Consider the following 19,994-nt stretch of genomic DNA (forward strand, 5'->3'; position numbering starts at 1 on the left):
CGGATAGAGAGTGCAAGCCAGAACTCCAACCACAAATATCTGAAAATCAGTAAAGGTTTCTAAGATATGTAGTCAGCCCAGCCCATATGAAGTCATTGCCAACGTGGGGCTACATGGTGAAGAGACAAGCCAGACAAATGTACAGTATGCCCACCATGCATGCAGAGAATGAGGAATAAATCTCAAGTCATGATTCTGCAGTGATGCTGAGCAACAGTAGCAAGGCAATTAAGGTGTCAGCCAAGTGCACTGAGAATAACACCTCTCTGGATGAGTATATGATCACCAGATCAGGAGAAGTTTCAAATCTCCAAACATTTCTCCACCATTCCCATTAGCTTTAGTTCTGTCATGCTTCTTGATTCTATACTCAGTCAGATGTTTCCTTGCTATCAAGGGCAGTCGTTCTCACTTTATCTCAAGAGTTTAGCTCTGGACCAAAGCAGTAATGAGCTAAGAGGTTGAGTGGCCATAGTGGAATCCAAACTGAGCGTCAGTGATTACATTAATGCCGTTTATGCTGCTTTTAATTGGAGGACCAAGAAGATCGTGCATATCGACGCAAACATCAAGTTTCTGCAGAGATGCAAGAAGGCAGAGAAGATCCCAAAAGGGCTACAGACCACGAACGCACATGTGTGGACCTACAATACTGACTACGCAGAGAGACTCTGCTGTTGCACCTCTTGCACACCCCTCAATCATCTTGTACACCAACTCTACAGCAGACACCGGAACTTTGAAATCGAGAGTCCATATTCTCAGCTGAGCTCAGGATACAGCAGACCAGCTGTTATACATTGCCAAGCAGACAAGGCAACGGAATTACTACACCTACATGCACAGTAAGAACAGGAAACTGGATGAACTTGGCATCACCACCAGCTGCAACCAAGCCTCTCCCAGGAACCACAGTTAAAACCGGTACTGCCACAGGGAAGTCCACATCAATTTACAGATCCTAAAAGTGAACTAAGAGCATAAAGGAAAAATGTTATTTTTCAGCACCAAGTTCAAATGAATCTTCTGAAGAACATTTTGAGTTGAGAGACTTGGAAGGCTTAAGAACACTGCAGAGTTGGAAGTGGGTGAGGAGGGAGGCTTTGGAATTTTAAAATCACAATCAGAATTTCAAAGTCAAGGCATTGCTGAACTGGGAGTCCACATCAGTTAGCGAGCCAGAATATTAGGTGAACAGCACTTGGTGTGCAGGGTTTAGTTCAAATTTTACAGTGTACGATTTGCTTGGAATCTTTTGATTTTTATTTTTGTTGTAATTGTTTTATTTGCAAGTCAACAGTTTGATATAATTTTGTAATACCAAAAAGAAAACAATCCATAACAAATGTTGCTTTGGTGTATTTGTACTGATTTGCAGGAGTGATTTACTCATTTTTGTTAGATAATAGATTCAGAGCAAAGTTGCTGTCAGCAAAAGTATATGGAGTCTGATGTTATGAACCCTTCGTAAAGCTGAAAATAATTTCAGTCCTCATTTTCCTTTTCTTTCTTGGTTGCAGATGAACTTCAGGTTTGAGAATGACAAACTAATCCTACTAAAGGATCTTTTCAAATGATTTTTTTTTCCCCCTGCTATCTCCATTTTATTTCACAGAAGCTGAGAAGATGTGTATTAAAGAAGTTATTCCTTTCAAGGGGAATTAACTCACTTTTGTATGTGTAGTTATGATGATCTAGACTGCACCACCTGAAAGTACACTGGAAGCTGATTCAATAGTGGTTTTCAAATACGCTGTGAAACTTGAAAGGGTTCAGAAAAACTTTGCAAGGATGGGTTTGAGCAATAGGGAGAGGCTGAATAGGCTAGGCTGTTTTCAGTGAATGGTCAGAGGTTGAGGGATTACTTCAGGTTTATAAAATCATGAGTGTCATGGATAGGGTAAAGAGATAAGAATTTTTCTCTGGGGTGGGGGAATCCAGAACTAGAGGGCACTGGTTTAGGGCGGGAGGGGAAAGATTTAAAAGAGACCTGTGGGGCAACTTTTTCACGCAAAGGGTAGACCTTTTTGGAATGAGATGCCAGCGGAAATGGTGGAAGGTGGTTCATTTATAGCATTTAAAAGACATCTGCTTGGGTATATGAACAGCAACGATTTAGAGAGATATGGGCCAAAGTGTTGGCAAATTGGACTAGCTTGGGTTGGGATATTTGGTCGGCATGGACGAGTTGGACCATATTCTTCCCAGCCGAGGGCTGAATTCTGCCTCACAACTTTGGTTAGACCCTCGGCATGCGACTCCTATACTTATTCCAATTATTGTCTCCAGCACAATCTTATTTTTAAAATTTTTTGTAATTACCTTTCTGACTCAATTAGTTGGATTATAGGTATCTCTTAACTTGTTTTTTAGCTGATGACACTTTATTCACACTGTCTGACACTCTTGATGAAGAGTTTATGCTCAGTGTCCACTGTCCTGCTCCTCGGGTGCTGCCTAACCGGCTGTACTTTTCCAGTACCACACTTTTAGACTTTTAGACTCTGATCTCTAGCATCTGCAGTCCTCACTCTCTCCACTCTTGATCACCTATTATTCGGCCTGTTCAGACTCCGCTTACACCATTTCTATGATCTTTTGATCTCTCTGATTATAAAGTCTGTGCCTGGGTGCTCTCTTCACTTTACCTTTCACTGTGAAAGCTTGTGATTTCAAATAACTAGGTGTACTGTGACTTTTGACTTTATTTGGAGAAGTAATAAGTGCAATAAATTTTGGAAATTCACCTGTTTCTGAGACTCTGATTCTTTTGTCTAAAGTGAAAAGTACTGATCAAAGTTTTGATTTCCTTTAAATGGATAATTTTATTTGTATATACAGTTAAGAGAACATCAGCTTTGTGAATGAAAATGAAATCTAGCTTCTACACTTGCATGTTCATATTTGACTTTGAGTTAATGATGGACTTTGATATTTGTCATTTTTATATCTCGGTATTGAAAAACATTAGCATTAATTTATTAAATTACTTGGCATAAAGCTTTTGGAGATTTTGTTAAAATAGTATTCTTGATATCCTTAACATTTTAATCAGGCCAAATTTGAGTGAGAATCCAAGATTCCCATTTCCAGTCTCAAATTTTCATTCTCTAACTTAAATTAATATCATACCAGAGTCATAGAGGTCAATAAAAACAGGCCCTTTGGCCGAACTTGCCCACGTTGCCCTGTTTTCACAATTTAAACTTGTCCTATTTGCCTGTGTTTGGTCCATGTCCATCCATACCTATCCCATCCATGTACTGGTGGAAATATTTCTTAATTGATAAAATCGTACTCAATTCCACCATTACCTCTGGCAGCCCATTCCAGACACTCATTACAGTCTGAGAAAAAATTGCCCCCTACACCCTTTTGTATCTCTCTCCTCTCATCTTAAACCTCTGCCTTCTAGTCATAGACTCCCCTGCAATGGAGAAAAGCTGTCCACTGTGTACTATGATTTTATGTAACTCTATAAGGTCACCCCCCCTGCAACTCCTATGCTCCAGGGGAAAGAAGTCCCACTCTATCCAACCTCTCCTTATAATTCAAACCTTCCAGCCCAAGTAGCATCGTAATAAATCTTTTCTGCAATCTTTCTAGCTTAATAATATCCTTTCTTAGTAGGGTGACCAGAACTGCATGCAATATTCCAAATGTGGCCTCACCAGTGTCTTATACAGCTGCAACAGGTTTGTCCTACACACCAAGCATTTATCTAAATTAAATTCCATCTGGCACACCTCAGCCCACTGGCCCAAGATAAGATCTTGCTGCATTCTCAGGTAACCCACTCACTGTCCATTGCACCACAATCTTGACGTCATCCACAAATTTATTAAGTGTACCTCCTAAATTCTCATCCAAATCATGGATATAAATGATAAATATCAATGGGCCCAGTACCGATCTTTGTGACACACCGCAGGTCATAGGGCTCCAGTCTGAAAAGCAACCCTCCTCCAACACACTCTATATTTTACCATCAAACCAATTTTGTATCCAATTGGCAAGCTCTCCCTGAATCCCGTAAGGTTTAACTTTACTCAGCAACCTACCATGCGCTACTTTTTTTAGATTAGATTACTTACAGTGTGGAAACAGGCCCTTCAGCCCAACAAGTCCAACCCACCCATACCCCTACATCTACCCCTTACCTAACACTACGGGCAATTTAGCATGGGCAATTTAGCATGGCCAATTCACCTGACCCGCACATCTTTGGACTGTGGGAGGAAACCGGAGCACCCGGAGGAAACCCACACAGACACGGGGAGAATGTGCAAACTCCACACAGTCAGTCGCCTGAGTTGGGAATTGAACCCGGGTCTCTGGCGCTGTGAGACAGCAGTACTTTGTCAAAGGTCTTGCTAAAGTTCATGTAACAACGTCTGCTACACTGCCCTTATCTACTTCTTTGGTCACCCCCTCAATAAACTTAAATCATGTCTCACGAATTTGATCTTCGCGCACACAAAGACATGCCCACTATCCCAAATGAGACCTTGCCCCTCCAAATTCCTGAGGATCCTGTCCTTCAGAGTTACCTCTAACAACTTACCCACCATGGATGTTTTGCTCACTGGTCTGTAGTTCCCAGGCTCTGTTAACCTGCAACCTTTCATAAATAATGGCGCAACATTAGCCGCCCTCCAATTTTTGGGGCACTTCATCCATGCCTGTTGATGATACAAATCCCTCGGCTAGGGGCCTTGCAATTTCCTCCCTGGCCTCTCACAAAGTCCTGTGATATAGCTCATCAGGTGCTATGGATATATCTACCTCAATGCGACATTCAGCACCTCTTCTGCTATAATGTGGTCACTTTTCAAGACATCAATTTATTTCCCCAAGTTCCCTAGCATCCATACTTTTCTCGATGGTAAATACTGACGAGAAATATTCATTTAGTATCTTACCCATCTCTTGTGGTTCCGCACGTGGATGACCTTGTTTGTCTTTAAGAGGCCCTATTATCTCCCTAGTTTTATCTTTTACTCTTCATGTACTTGTAGAATCTCTTTGGATTCTCCTTTACCTTTCTGCCAATGCCATCTTGTGTCTCTTTTAGCCCTCCATACTCCTGAAGGAATTTATTTGATCCCAGCTGTCGATACATGAGAGTGGGAGCAGGCAGCATAAGGTGATGGTGAGGGCGAGGTTGAGCCCTTGTGAGTAGTATGAGCCCAGATGGCCAGTGACTTATGGATTGCGAAGTTGAACTATTAGTTGTGTTTCTTTGTTTTTCAACATTCTAGTAAGAAGGACTGTAATGTTTAACTTCTTAACATGCTTTCTTTATTTTTCTGCTTTGTACCAAGATTCTGTGTCAAGGTACATTTGTACCAAAGTGGCAACTTGTAAACTTTTCACTTTACTCATGCAACTGAGTACCCGTGACTATAAAAGCTAATTCAACATGTCATATGTCTCCATTTTCAAGACCAACGGCTCAACTCTAGTCATCCAGGGTTCCCTGCTCCTGCCAGTCTTACCCTTCGCTCTAACAAAAACATGCTGGCTCTGAACTTTTGTTAACTCACTTTTAAAAGCTCCCACTTACCAGACATCCCTTTACCTGCAATCAACTTTTGAAAGTTACTGTCGAAGATCATCAAAATTGGCTTTGCCCCAATTTAGAACTTTAACTTGTGAACCAGGTTTGATCGTTTCCATAGCTATTTTAAAAACTAATGGAATTATGGTCACTAGTCCCAAAGTGCTCCCCTCCTAACACTTCCATTACTTGCCCTGTCTTATTTCCCAAGAGGTTGGCAAGTTTTGCCCCTTCTCTAGTCGGGCCATCTACATACTGCATGAAAAATTCTTCCTGAACACATTTAACAAATTTCTCTCCATCCAAACCCTTAACATTTCTAATGAAGGGCTTATACCCAAAACATTGACTCTCCTGCTCCTCTGATGCTGCCTGACTGGCTGAGCTTTTCCAGTGCCTCACCTTTTGACTCTTAACACTGTCAGTCCCACTAGATGTTAGAAAAGTTAAAATCCCCTACTATCACAATCCTATTATTTTTGCAACTATCTCCTTACGTGTTTGCTCCTCAATCCTGCACTGACTATTGAGGGGCCTTATAGTACAATACTATCAAAGTAACCTCCCCCTTTTTATTTCTCAGTTCTACCCGTATAGACTCAGTGAAAGAACATTCAAGAATGTCTTCTGTCAGTACTGTCATGATGTTCTCCCTAATTAAAAACGCAACTCCCCTCCACTCTTGCTTCCCTTTCTAACCTTCCTGTAGCATTTGTACCCCAGAAGATTGAGCTACCAGTCCTGTCCCTCTGTCAACCATGTTTCTGTTGAAACTATAATATCCCACATCCATGCCCTGAGTTCATTTGCCCTACATGTTAGGCCTCTTGCATTGAAATAAATGAAATAAATAAATAGAGTTGAACACAGACTTTTCTTGCCTACCCTGTCAAGTACTGGGATTACCAACACTGGCTTTACTATTTAACTTGCTCTCATTAACCTCTGAACTGTCTTCAACTTTCTCTTTTGTTTCCCGACTGCTTTGGCTCCCACTCCCCTGCCAGATTAGTTTAAATCCTCCCGAGTGGCTCTAGCAAATCTCCCCGCCAGGATATTGGTCACCCTCTAGTTCAGGTGCAATCCTTCTCTCTTGTACAGGTCACTTCTACCCCAGAAGAGATCCCAATGATACAAGAATCTGAATCCCTGCTCCCTGCACCAGCCATGCGTTCATCTGCCAAATCCTCCTATTCCTACTCTTGTTAGTACATAGCATCAGAATTAGTCCAGAAATTACTGCATTTTAACCTTCTGCCTAACTCCCTAATCACTCTTTAACACCTCATCCCTTTTCCTACTTATGTCATTGGAGCCAATATATACAATTACCCCTGCTGCTCAGCCTCTCCCTTCAGAATTTCATGCAATTGCTCAGAGACATCCCTAACCCTTGCACTAAGAAGGCAACACACCAGTGTGGAGTCTCAATTGCAGCCACAGAAACGCCTGTCTGTGCCTCTGACTAGTAAGTCCCCTGCTACTAATATTTGCTTGGACTTTGCCCCGTACTACTGTACAACAGAGCAAGTTGTAGTGCATGACTGCTGCTGTCGTACTCCCCTGAGAGTCTATTTCCCCCCCACCACTACAGTATCTAAAACATTATATATGTTAGAGAGGGGAACAGCCATAGGAGATTCCTGCACTACCTGCCTACCTCTCCAGGTGATTACCCCTCAACCTGATTGAACCTGTGGTATGACCACATCACTGTAGTTAGTGTCTATCACACTCTTTGCCCCGGTATGGTCCTCAGTGTGTCCAACTGCCTCTCCAATCAAACCACATGATCTGTGAGAAGCTGCAGCTGGGGACACTTCCTGCAGACATAATCGGCAGGGAAATGTCTGAAAGGAGGAGCACGCCACTGCCCTAACTGCCATCTCTACCCCATTACATTAAGGCAAAGAACAGAATCCTACTTTAGCCTTGCCTCCTTACCGTTTGTCCTCTTCGCCTATGCCTGATAGTTATCAAAGCCTATTCTGGGTTTGAACAAAAGATTAGTTTAGATTTCTTACAGTGTGGAAACAGGCCCTTCGGTCCAACAAGTCCAAACCGAACTTCCGAAGAGCAACCCACCCAGATCCATTCCCCTACATTCACCCCTTCACTTAACACTACAGGCTATTAACCATGGTCAATTCACCTAACCTGCACATTTTTGGACTGTGGGAGGAAACCGGAGCACACCCACGCAGACATGGGGAGAATATGCAAGCTCCACACAGACAGTTGCCTGAGGTGGGAATTGAACCCGGGTCTCTGGCGCTGTGAGGCAGCAGTGCTAACCACTGTCCCACTGGGATGGTTCAGAATACTTTATGTAAGGTCAGAGAGGACTAAATCACCTGTACTGTTATTGCTCTCCAGTGACTCTTATTGAGAAATACACGTTACTTGAATAAAGACTTCATAGCAGCTATTTTCCACCAGAACAATTGCATCTATTACATAATAACATAATATAACACAACAGTAAAAGTTGTCTTGTTGCACTGTTTTCAATGGGAGTTTTGTTTTAAAATATCAGAGCATCATTTTGAACTGCATGTGCCTGAGAATTGTAATATGAGAAAACTAATGTGATACATCAAAGAAGTGTGGAGTTACAATAGGCAATATTGTAGCGCTGGCAATAAAACCCAGCCCGCCGATCCTTCGCGCATTCCCTTGTGCCAAAAAGAAGACACGTGGAAGAATGTATTCATTTTGGGAGGTGGCTTTCATTTCACAGACACTTCTGTAAATTTCAAAACATGTCCTGCTTCTGTCAGTACTGTGCAGTTATCTTTGTAGCATACAGCATAGATGTGAATTTTCTTCATTTATGAGCTCAAATTGTTCTTGTGCCACAAATTGCTGAAATGGCATGGCAAGATCAATGAGGTATCTGAACAATTGGTGAATGATGGGGCTAATACTTAACTCCTGAACAAATATACTGATAGAGAATAAAACAAAGGAGAAGGAATTGAGGTAAATTACAATCAAATTAAATGCTTGGAAAGGGAAAATAAATGGAGAAAATTAAGAAATTTAAACACTTAATTTAAAAATCCTCCAGGAACAATTCACGAAGCAGAAGTGAAAGTTCACAATCTCAAATATTACTTTCTAGGTTTTCATGGTTGAGTGAGATGATAAGCCCCTAATCATTCCCAATAACAACACCCTTATTTAACAAGTAGCAACCATTATTTTCTGGGAGTTTAATTTGTATTTATGGTGCCAGTCCAACAAGTTCTTGACATGCTTGGACAGATTGACGATGAGTTCCTATGTTCGCAAGGCTAATTGTGGAGAGACACCATCATTCAGCAATTGATGGCAATTCACACATTATAGTCTATTGCTTCCTTGATGTAAATTGCTTGGGATTTTATTAACTAATAATGGTGGATTGTATCAGTAATTGCTGTGAACACAGCATAATTTTTTACATTGTTGTATTTATTGGAATAAAAATAATAAATATTTTGATATAATTTTGCAATGTGCATCAGACTTATAGTCTGATTCATAGTGTGAAAATAGGATGCAGCAAACCTTTTATTATCTGGCACAAATGGGACCAAGTGTGTACAGGTTGATCAAATATTCTGGTTAATCAAGAGGTTCACATAATCAATGTGAAAACACATAATCATAGAAATATAAAGAACAGGGTATACACATCACTGTTATATTTTGTTTACAGAATAATCACTTAAGTAATAATGCAGTTTTGCATTCAGTAAAACTTACTGGCATAGAGCCTTCTTACTCGCATCTTCAACTGATAACTCAGACCATGCAGAGTTCGTAATAATGTAGTAAACTTCCAGCATTTGAGGTGTGTAATTTCTGCTAGTTTACAAGATACCAGTTGAAACAAAGTTTGCTGCAGTTCTTCTATTGTGAAGTTTGTAAAGTTGACCACAGTCAGTTCTTCTATAATGCGAAAGTTGTGTTCTTGTATAGCCCCTTGTTATAAAAATTGCACTTTAGAAACCGCGCTTAAAATGTTGGCGATGTAATCGTGTTACAGCCAACACACATTTTAAAAGTTTGTGCTTTACAAGTAGTGTTCCCAACTCATCAATCATGTTACAGCGAATTTGCATTGTGGAAATGCGTGTTATAGCAAAACAGCTTGTATCAGCATCTTGACAATTCAATTGAGAAAGAAAGGGAGAAGAAGGATCATCCCTGCGGTTACCACTTAACTAAATTATGCACAGCTATTAAAATATTGGTAAGGCATCTATATTTATTGCACTCCTATTTTGTAGTACAATGATTGGCACAATTATTTTGCCACATCACACTGACATTTTTTTGTTTGAAAAAGTCGACAATTAGGAGAAAACTAAACAACATTGAAATTCTGTGAAGACAATATTGTGTTTCATTTAGAGTGAACATGTGGTGGTAGAGGATGTAAAGGAATATATAAAATAAATTAAGTGTTTTATTGAAAATGCTCAAACCTCCAAGGTTGCAACTATTTTGTGAATGTTTAGAATTTGTTGTTTTATACTATGCAAATGTAGAAAATCACACTATTTCTAACCCTCTTAGCATGTTACTAACAACGAGAGTTTGCACAATATTGAAAGATAATGAAAGAACTTGCCTTTCATGATCTAATGACATTCCAAAGCTTTATAGCCAAAGAGGTTTTTTTTCTCAAATGTTATTGGTGTTGTGTAGAAAAAAGGGCAGCCAATTTAGTCCTACAAACGTTGATGTGGTTATAATTGGATTTTTTTTAGTGATATTGGTTGAGGGATACTTATTGCCCAGTTACTCCACACATCTCTTCAAATAATGGTGTGGAATTTTTTAAAAGTGGACATATAATGGACATTTAGGGGTGGCACGGTGGCTCAGTGGTTAGCACTGCTGTCTCACGACACCAGGGACATGGGTTCGATTCCAGCCTCAGGCAACTGTCTGTGTGGAGTTTGCACATTCTCCTCATGTCTGCATCGGTTTCCTCCGGCTGCTCCGGTTTCCTCCCACAATCCAAAGGTGTGCAGTTGGGTGAATAGGCCATGCTAAATTGCCCATTGTGTTCAGGGGTGTGTAGGTTAGGTGCATTAGTCAGGCGTAAATGTAGAGTAATGGGGAATGGGTTTGGGTGGGATATTCTTCAGAGGATTAGTGTTGATTTGTTGGGCCGAAGGGCCTGTTTCTACACTGTGGGGATTCTATAATATAGTGAATAGTCAGGGATACCATTTAACTTCATATCTGACATTCTACCAAAATTTCAGTCTAAGTTTTGTGCATGTTTCTAAGGTAGGTTTGGGCTATCACCTTTAATGGTGTTGAAACAAAGTTGCTATTTCTGTGCCATGACTGAGGTATTCTGGCCCATTTAAATGAAGGCCATTTTATGCAAATTGGGAGCTCATTCTGTTCTACCAAATGGTTGAAACTGGGAGCAAAGATTGTTACCATTGGGTTACCATTGACCAGAAACTGAATTGGATCAATCACATAAATACTGTGGCTACAATAGCAGGTCAGCATCTGGGAATTATACAAGGAACAACTTAACTGTCGATTCCCCAAAGTCTATCAACCATCCACAAAGCACAAGTCAAGAGTGTGATGGCATACTGTCCGCTTGCCAGAGTAAGCACAACTCCAGAGCACTCTGAAGGCTTGAAACTATACAAGTCATAGCAGACCACTTGATCCTCACACCATCTACACCTTTAGCAACTCATGTAGCATTGTTCTGTTTATATGATCATCAATGAATTCAGATACCTCGCCTTGGCATTACAGCATGGTTCACTCAACACTAAATTCTAGCTTTTCATCCCTGCATTCCATTTCTATTAACAGTAATTTCTAATACATTAAAAGCCACAGCTTGGACTTCAGATAATATTGAGTGAACATTAAACACTATTTGTTCATCAACCTCTTTTACTGATTCTGTTTTCATGATTGTAGACCTACCCAAACACTTTATTATGATAAAAAGTTCTCAAACTCTTAAGAAACAGATGAGTGACTTTCCAGTTTTCAGTACTTAATGCTGAAAATTGTTTTAGCATTTGTGATCCCATGAACAGCAATGTATATTCAAATACAAGATCCCCCTTCTCTTCTTTTTGTATTTTGCCAACAGGAGCCATTTGGGTATCACTTGTGCAGTCAGTTAAAACTGATCAATAACATTTTTCAATTGTGCACCTTGCTTTTGATTATACCATCTGAAATAAATGTAATATTACCAACATAATTGAAACATCAATTTGAAACTACAGTTAAAACATCACCTGTAACTGTTGGGCTCCACCTGAATAATGACCCTGAAGAGCTCTCACATCATGTCTAATTCAGTATTGTGGGACATAGTCCATTCATTATCAGCGATATAATAATAATGTCTGCAACAAATTGTTTGATTCAAATATTGAAGCTATTTAGAACATCTACTTCATAGACATAATTTCAAATGCCACTATCAGGATCAAAGTAGAATTGCAGCAAATTCAGAATCTGAGGATGCCATTTGTATGTTGGTCTGTGGTCACTTTGTACTGGTAGAACTGTAAACGATGACACTCCAGAGTTAGAAGTGATTAGTTAGAACAGTACGGTGCAATATTCAGATGTATGTATTTTTATATCTATATGTAGATCATTTAGTTGCAGCACATTCATGAAAAGGTTTCAATTTATATGCAAACTTAAGACAAAACTGCATACCATTGAATTTAGTAAATGTATGCTAATATTGAAGGATTTCAAAAAAAAAATCAAACAACCTCATTAAACCTCAAATGAGTTTCTACATGGAAATTATTGCTTGGTGAGTTAAAAACAACTAATGTGTTTATATAAAGCACAAAAATGATGCTTGTGAAGTTAATGTCTCTGCATTTCAAAAGGAGACAAAAACAGACTTCATCAATCAATGTCAATTGTCTCAGGTCCATGCAACCTCAAATTAAGTTGTTTCACAATATTGATGTTTTGTTACAATCTATCTGCAAGATGTCAACAGATCATTAGTGTCACAGCAGCAGAATACCCCTTGTTTCATTTTCTAGGATCACCAAGAGAATTAAACAGTCATTTCAAGCCACTGACTTCTTGGAAGTTAACAGAAAAGCCAATTAATTTTATGTAGAAGTAGAAATTCACTTATAATTTATCATAGTGAGAATTTCAGTGTGGCCCCAATAAAAGTCATATTTTTCACAACTTTATTTACTGTATACATGTGCTTCCACTAAATGGATTGCAGCAATTCAAGAAAATGACTCACTAGCACCTTCTCCAGGACAATTAAGAAATGGTAACAAATATTGGATTTCCTGTGGCACCCACATTCCATAAAAGGATCAAACAAAAAATCTCATTTCCAATGTAATTTAGGTTTAAAATTACAAACCAAACACAAACATCTTGGATGTATTGTCAGAGATTGTTAATGTTTCAAGTCTAATATCACTCTTCAGCTCCAAAGAAGAGCAATATTGGGCTTCATACAGATGCTGCCAGAACTGCTGAGTTGCTCCTTCACTTTATATTTTAATATAGTTTCTTTTAATTTTTCCAGCATCTGCAATATTTTGCTTTTATTAGTGATTTTTTTTTCCTTTTTTCAAGTGCCTTTCTGAATTACTGTAAAAACTGAACAAGAGGTTGTTTTCACAGTAAAAGTAAAATTTCAATATTCCAACATAAACAGCTTGAGACACATTCACTTTTCTTAATTAAAATAAAACCCAGAATTTTCCCCAACTCTGAGTTCAAAATCTTAGATTGAAATGATTGCAATCAACAATCTTCATACTTGCATGCACACTCTAAACAGTACTCATGCATAGGACAAACAATTGACAAACTCAAACAGCATATGCCAATACCTACAGTGGCCAAAATGGAACATCAGTTGATAGTCATATGGCAAACAAGTACAACTTTAAGAGAATCATTCACTTACAGATCAGGAAGCTCACTTATGAAAATGAACGCAAAATCTCAAGTTCCTTTCTCTTTAATATAGCTTGCTGCATATTACTTTCTCAAAGCAGTATTAATTTTTGCTGTGGGCTTTTTCTTTCTTCACTTCACGTTTTTTCCTAATCAGGGTTTTCTTCATGCCATACTTTTACAACGTTGCTTGCTGTAACTTGACCACCTGCACAATTTTTCTTTCTCTCAGTCCTCCAACTTTACTCCATGCTGAAAGCAGGAATCTTCAAAGCCACCGAAAGATGCATTACTTTTGTGATTTCAATATGCAGTAGAAGATATATGGTCAAGCTTTTGCCTTCTTGGCACTCTATGTTTTAACTGAGATGTGAAGAGTTGGTTGTCTTTCTTTTTGATCCTGTACTCCACAGGTCATAAAACAAAATTAAGCAAATACTGGAAATCTGAAATAACAGCAGAAAGTGCTGAAGGAAAGTCAGTAGGACTGGCAATATCTACAGTGAGAAAAACATTTGAGTCTGAGGGAGAGTCATGTCAGCCCCAGACATTAACTTTGTTTCTCCCTTAATTGATGAAGCCAAGGCTGCTGAGTTTCTCTGGCATTTCTGTTTTATTACAACGTAAATGTAATTGTTTTTATGCTGTTCTCATCTAGTCAATTTTATACTTTCTCAATATTAGATTTCGAATTTAAAAAAACATCATAAAGGTCTACAGCATAGAAAAAAGGCTATCTGGCGCATTGAGTTTGTGCCATTTGGAAACAACCACATCTAACCATTCTTGTACAAAAGCAAAAATTGCTGGAAGAGCTCAGCAGGTCTAGCAGTATCTGTGGAGAGAAATCAGAGTTAACATTTTCCTCAGAGTGACTTTCCTCAGAATACTAACCATTCTAATCCCATTTTCCACCTGAAAAAGGGCTTTTGCTTGAAACATCGATTTTCCTGCTCCTCGGATGCTGCCTGAACTGCTTTTCCAGCACCACACTCTTGACTCTAATCTCCAGCATCTGCAGTACTCACTTTCGCCCATATCCTTGTGTGCCCTGACATCACAAGTGCATATCTAAATACACCTTGAATGTTCGGCCTCTTCCACTCTTACTGGAAGTAGTTCTAGATTCTCACTAGCCTATGAGTGAAAAATAATTTCCTCACATCCCCTCTAAATCTCCGACCTAAGCTTAATACTTTGCCTCTTGGTCATTGATCCCTCCACCGAGGGGAAATGTTCCTTCCTGTCTACACTATCTATGCCTCTCAATTTTATACATCCCAGTCATGTGCCCCCGTAGCCTCCTTTGCTCCAAGGAAAACAACTCCAGTCTATCCAATCTTTCTTCTTAATTGAAAGTCTCCAGCCTAGGCAACATCCTCGTAAATCTCATCTGCACTCTCTCCAGGGCAATCATATTTCTCCTATAATACGGATTTCACAACTGCACAGAGTACTCTAGCTGTAACCTAACAGACATGTTATACAGTGACAGCATAACTTCCATTTTAAACTCTATGCCTCAGCTAATAAAGGCAAAATATGTTTTCTTAGCTACATTATCTGTCTGACCTGCTAACTTAAAGGGCCAGTGGACATGCACACCAAGGTCCCTCTGAACCTTGGTGCTTCCCAGACTCCTACCACTCCAATATTACCTCATACTTACCTGTATTGAGTTCCACTTGCCACTGATCAGCCCTTCTGACCACCCCATCCATACCTTTCTGTAATCTAAAATAATCTTCCTTCTAATTTACCACTCCACTAATTTTCATATATCTACAATTTTTCTGATCAACCCTCCTAGGTTCAACTCGAAATAGCTTATATGTACCGCAAACAGCAAGGGCCCCAACACTGATCACCATGGAACCCACTGGACATAGGTTTCCAGTTAAAAAAAATCCTTTGACCAACACAGTCTGCATCATGCCATTCAGCGAATTTTGGATTCAGTTAGCCAAATTTCCTTGGATCCCATGGGCTCTTATCTTCACAAAGAATGTGAGACTTAATCAAAGGCCTTGCTAAAATCCAAGCAGACTATGGTGAATGTATTGTTTTCACTGACACACATGGTTACTTTTTGGAAAATTCAATTGAGTTGGTCAGAAATACCCTCCCTTTAACAAAACAGTGCTGACTGTTCTTGATTAATCCCTGCCTCTATGAGTGCAGATCAAGCCTGTCCCTCAGAATTGCTTCCAATAGTTTCCACACCATTGAAGTTATACTGACTGGCCTGCAGTTTCCTATTCTTTCCCTTGTTCCCATCTTGTTCCCTACTTCAGAACATGAGAATTGGGAGCAGGAGTAAACATTTCAGCCCCTTGAGCCTGCTGTGCCATTTGATCCAATCGTAGCTGATTTCATCTCGGCCTCAACTCCATTTTTCTGCCCTCTCTTCATAAGCCTTCAACCTCTGACTCAGACTTAGTCTGCCTATCTCCTCCTTACATTTACTTAGTGTCCCAACATCAGCCAGACTCTGGGGGAGTGAATTCCACAGATTCGTGACATTTTGAAAGAAGTAATTTCTCCTCATGTTGGTTTTAAATCTGCTACTCCTTATACTAAAATTGTGATCTCTTGTTCTAGTTTGCCCACATGAGGAAACGTCCTTTTTACGTTACTTTCTCAATCCTCTTTAGCACCTCAATTAGATCTCCAATTCTTTCTAAACTCTAGAGAGTGTAGGCCTAAACTGCTCAATCACTCTTCATAAGACAAACCTCATATATCTGTAGATTCAATCTTTAGTAATCCTCATTTGAATAGTCTCCAATACAACCACATCCAGTTGCAGCCATATTTCCCTACTTTCATATTCTGTTCCTTTAGCTATAAATACCAAAATTTTACTCGCTTTTGTTATAACCTGCTGTACCTGCATACTAATGTTCTATGATTTGTGCTCAAGGACACAGATCCCTCTGCACTCTGAAAGTTCTCTCCATTTAAACAATGTGTTGCCTTTCCATTTCTCTGACCAAAATGGATAATCTCACACCTATGCATGTTAGACTTTATCGACCAAATTTTCCTCCATTCACCTCACCTATCCATATCCATTTATAAATTTCTTTTTTCTTCATTGCAGCTTATTTTCTCATCTATTTTAGTGTCATATACAAATTTGATTAAAGTAATTTCTGCCCCTGCATCCTAGTCATTTTCTTTGATAATATTTTTTGTTTATTGAAATATTTATTCTCTGAAGATGTAAAATTCGTTAACACAATTTGTAATATGAAGATAGGCAATAAGCCTTCCGATTCTTTTATGTGGCTTCAGAATTTGAACTACATATAGATGCCACCTCAAGGCCCTTGGGGAAGTACTGTCAGCACTGTTTTGACACAATTCTCCACATCAACTAAGAGGGCAGGTGTACTAACATCAGCATCCTTGCAGGAGCCAACAATATTGAGGCCATGAACATTTGGAACCAACTCCATTGGAGTTGGTTCCGTTTCGGGTGCTTGAGTTACGACTGCCAAAGCAAATCATCTTTGCCCAGCTCAAAGAAGGCACTCAAACAAGAGGACAACACAGGAAATGTTTGAAAAATTTCCCTGAAGGCTTCACTCAAGAGATGCAACAGAAATGTCAGTGTGTCCGACTTGAAGGAACTTTCTCTATGAAGGGACACTTTTTTTTAAAGAACACCTGTCTGTAAGAGCAAGTATGGAAAAGGAACCAGAGAAACGAATGCCAGCAATTTCAAGACCAGTGACTTGTTAGATGTATCGTTGGAGATGTGGCTCTGGGATTGGGCTTAATAGCCATTCAAGAACCTACCAAACCCATTTCCAGTGATTTGGAATTTCATACTTGTTAGCAAGTGATTTATAATGACAGATATAAAAATGTAATTGCTTTCCCATCTACATAGACATGTCCTGTCATACTAGGAAAAGAGGGAAAAGAAATTTCTCTCTGCAACGATTCACTTTTTAGTCCTTGAAGGTAAGAGAAAAGGAAAAGCTGTGGAATGCTCAGACAGCTGTCAATCTGGCATTCAGATGTGTAAAGACAGATGTCACCAAGCACAAACAGATGCCCTGTCGGATCTTTGCCAAAACAGCTTGAAGAAGAAATACAGTAATTAATATTGTGTTGGATGCTTTTGAGGATTACCTGGGTTAAGACTGAACCAGAGAATCAGGTGCAACACTAGATGCACAATGGGAGATTTTTCCAGAAATAGGAGAGCAGGGCTGAGAAGCTGTTCTCCTTCCCCAGGCTGTCCGCCAAGTGAAAATCTAAGCAATCTGCAAAACAGAAGCTGCAACTTGGTTGTCGTAAATCCTGGCAGGCATCTGCAGTAAATAAGCAGTTACCACATGACATGACTTTCAAAAAATGCCTTGTTATAAAAAGGTTTGCTGACCTTTCTCTCTTTGGGGGGGGGGGGGAGAAAAAATTACAGGTTTTCACAAACCTTCAAGAACAAGTCCTCAAGTTATTAAGTATGAAGCTACTGTAACAATAATGTAGAATAACAAGTATCTGAGGAGTTGAAATATCTTAATTGCTCCTCCTTCATACTTAATATTTACGTTTGAACTAAATGGGTTTGGGTCTCAAAATCAAAGATGATAACAAAGGTATATACTGGAAATATTAAATTATTTTAATTCTTTCAATGGCCAAATTCTCTCATGGAATGAAATATTTTATTTGTGTGCAGGATTTATTTTCTTCTTAGCTCCCTTTAAATATTTCCTTGAGTAAAATATTTCTTGATCATTAATGTTAAAAAGCTAAAGGTCAGTTGTTCTTGTCATGTTTTAAATTACAAATTCTGTAGAAACCATAATTTCAACCATCATTTCAATAACATTGTTTCAAAACTAACTTACAAACAGATTCTGACTCTAATTATGTTGTCATTCTTTTTACTTGTGCAGACACTGGGAACTATTACTGCAGTGCCCATTAAGGTCCCCCAGGTCAGCTCATTGCAGAGGTTGGCAGGCCAAGGACCAGCAGTGCTACCTCAGGTAAAGATGATAATACTACATGTGAGCATTTGAATTTTAACCAGTTAGCTCAATACCTGCTCTGCCATTCATGAGATAGTTAGTGACAAATAATGATAATATATTTACATGAGTCACTTTCAGTGCATTTATTGAGATATTATAATGACGTTATAGGCTCTGACGTTATAGGCTCTGAATCTACTTCAGTTCATCTGGCCTGACGTCTACTTTCCCATACAGCCCTCATTCCTCTTCGGCTCGAAAATACTGTTAAAAGAATGAATGATAATTCCATTGCTGATATTTTGACAACTTTTGTCCCTCTGGGATATGGGTATCGATGGCAAGGCCAGCATTTGTTGCCTAACCTTAATAATTTTTGAACTGAGTGGCTTGAGTTGAGAATCAACCATATTGATATAGATCTGGAGCCACTGTTGATCAGGCCAAGTACAGGTGGCAGCTTTCCTTCCCTAAAGGACATTAGTGAAACATTAGGGTTTTTTTAACAATTGATGGAGATTGAAGCTACTTTTCAATTTCATATTGTATTAAAGTTAAATTCCACCATTGCCATGATAGGTTTTAAACCCTGGCTCTTTAGAGTACCAGTCCAGTGTTATTACTGTGAGGTTTCCATCTCCCTGTTGCACTGTTCAATTGGTTTGTTGCTATGATCAGTGAGTGATATTTTGAAGACCAAATAAATTATCAGTAATTGATAATGAAGGATATCAAAGTAATATGTGTATATAAAATGAAGTTTTCCTTTTAATATTGCTTTCTCTTCTCAATTAATAGATAATAATGCATTGAAATTGTGAAGTTAGTGCTAGATGAGTTATCATTAAATTATAGAGTAATGAATGAAGAAAAAATATTGACTTGTTGTTCAAATCCAATATGAAACTATCATTGCTTTGTGTATTAATATTTACTCATTTTTCTAACAGTGAGTAGAACTGAAATAGATTCAAGCCCTGTAACTTTGTTATAATCTCCCAACAAATGATCTGAAAGTGACTCACATTAAAGAAAATATGCTTATTTGTCACTAATTATTGACTGTACTATCAGCTGTTGTCCCAATACACAAACAGTCTTGAAAAAAAAATCATTTTTAGTAGCCACTAAGAAGGTACTTTAAAGGGATTCTTCAGCTGCACAGTTAATGGAGATGAATTAATATACATAATAAACATTTTTGTATCTTTAGCAGTAATTTAAGGGAGAGACCATAAGACATAGGCCAGTCAGCCACCAAGACTGCTCCGCCAGTCGATCATGGCTGATAAGTTTCTCAAACCCATTTTCCCTCCTTCTCCTCATAACCCTTGATCCCCTTGACAATCAAGAACCTACCTATCTCTGTCTTAAATATATTCAATGACCTGGCCTCCACAGACTTCTGTGGCAGTGAATGCCATAGATTCACCACTCTCTAGCTGGAGAGGTTTCTCCTTATCTCCGTTCTTAAAGTTTCCTTTACTCTA

At 39.0% G+C, this 19,994-nt stretch overlaps 1 protein-coding gene across 6 annotated transcripts in view; it reads left to right on the forward strand.

Annotated features, from left to right (window-relative positions):
* phf21b (PHD finger protein 21B) overlaps window positions 1–19,994 on the forward strand; it is a 202,565-nt gene that overhangs the window by 121,895 nt on the left and 60,676 nt on the right. For 5 of the 6 annotated variants that reach the window (XM_072552354.1, XM_072552352.1, XM_072552348.1 and 2 more), the window contains one exon: window positions 18,427–18,519. The exons of the other annotated variant lie outside the window; for it this stretch is intronic. In XM_072552354.1, coding sequence (XP_072408455.1) covers window positions 18,427–18,519 — 93 coding nt within the window. The remainder of the gene's footprint in view (window positions 1–18,426; window positions 18,520–19,994) is intronic. 6 annotated transcript variants of the gene reach the window in all.

This window comes from Chiloscyllium punctatum, chromosome 32 (assembly GCF_047496795.1).
Source record: "Chiloscyllium punctatum isolate Juve2018m chromosome 32, sChiPun1.3, whole genome shotgun sequence".
NCBI classification, from domain to species: Eukaryota; Metazoa; Chordata; class Chondrichthyes; order Orectolobiformes; family Hemiscylliidae; genus Chiloscyllium; species Chiloscyllium punctatum.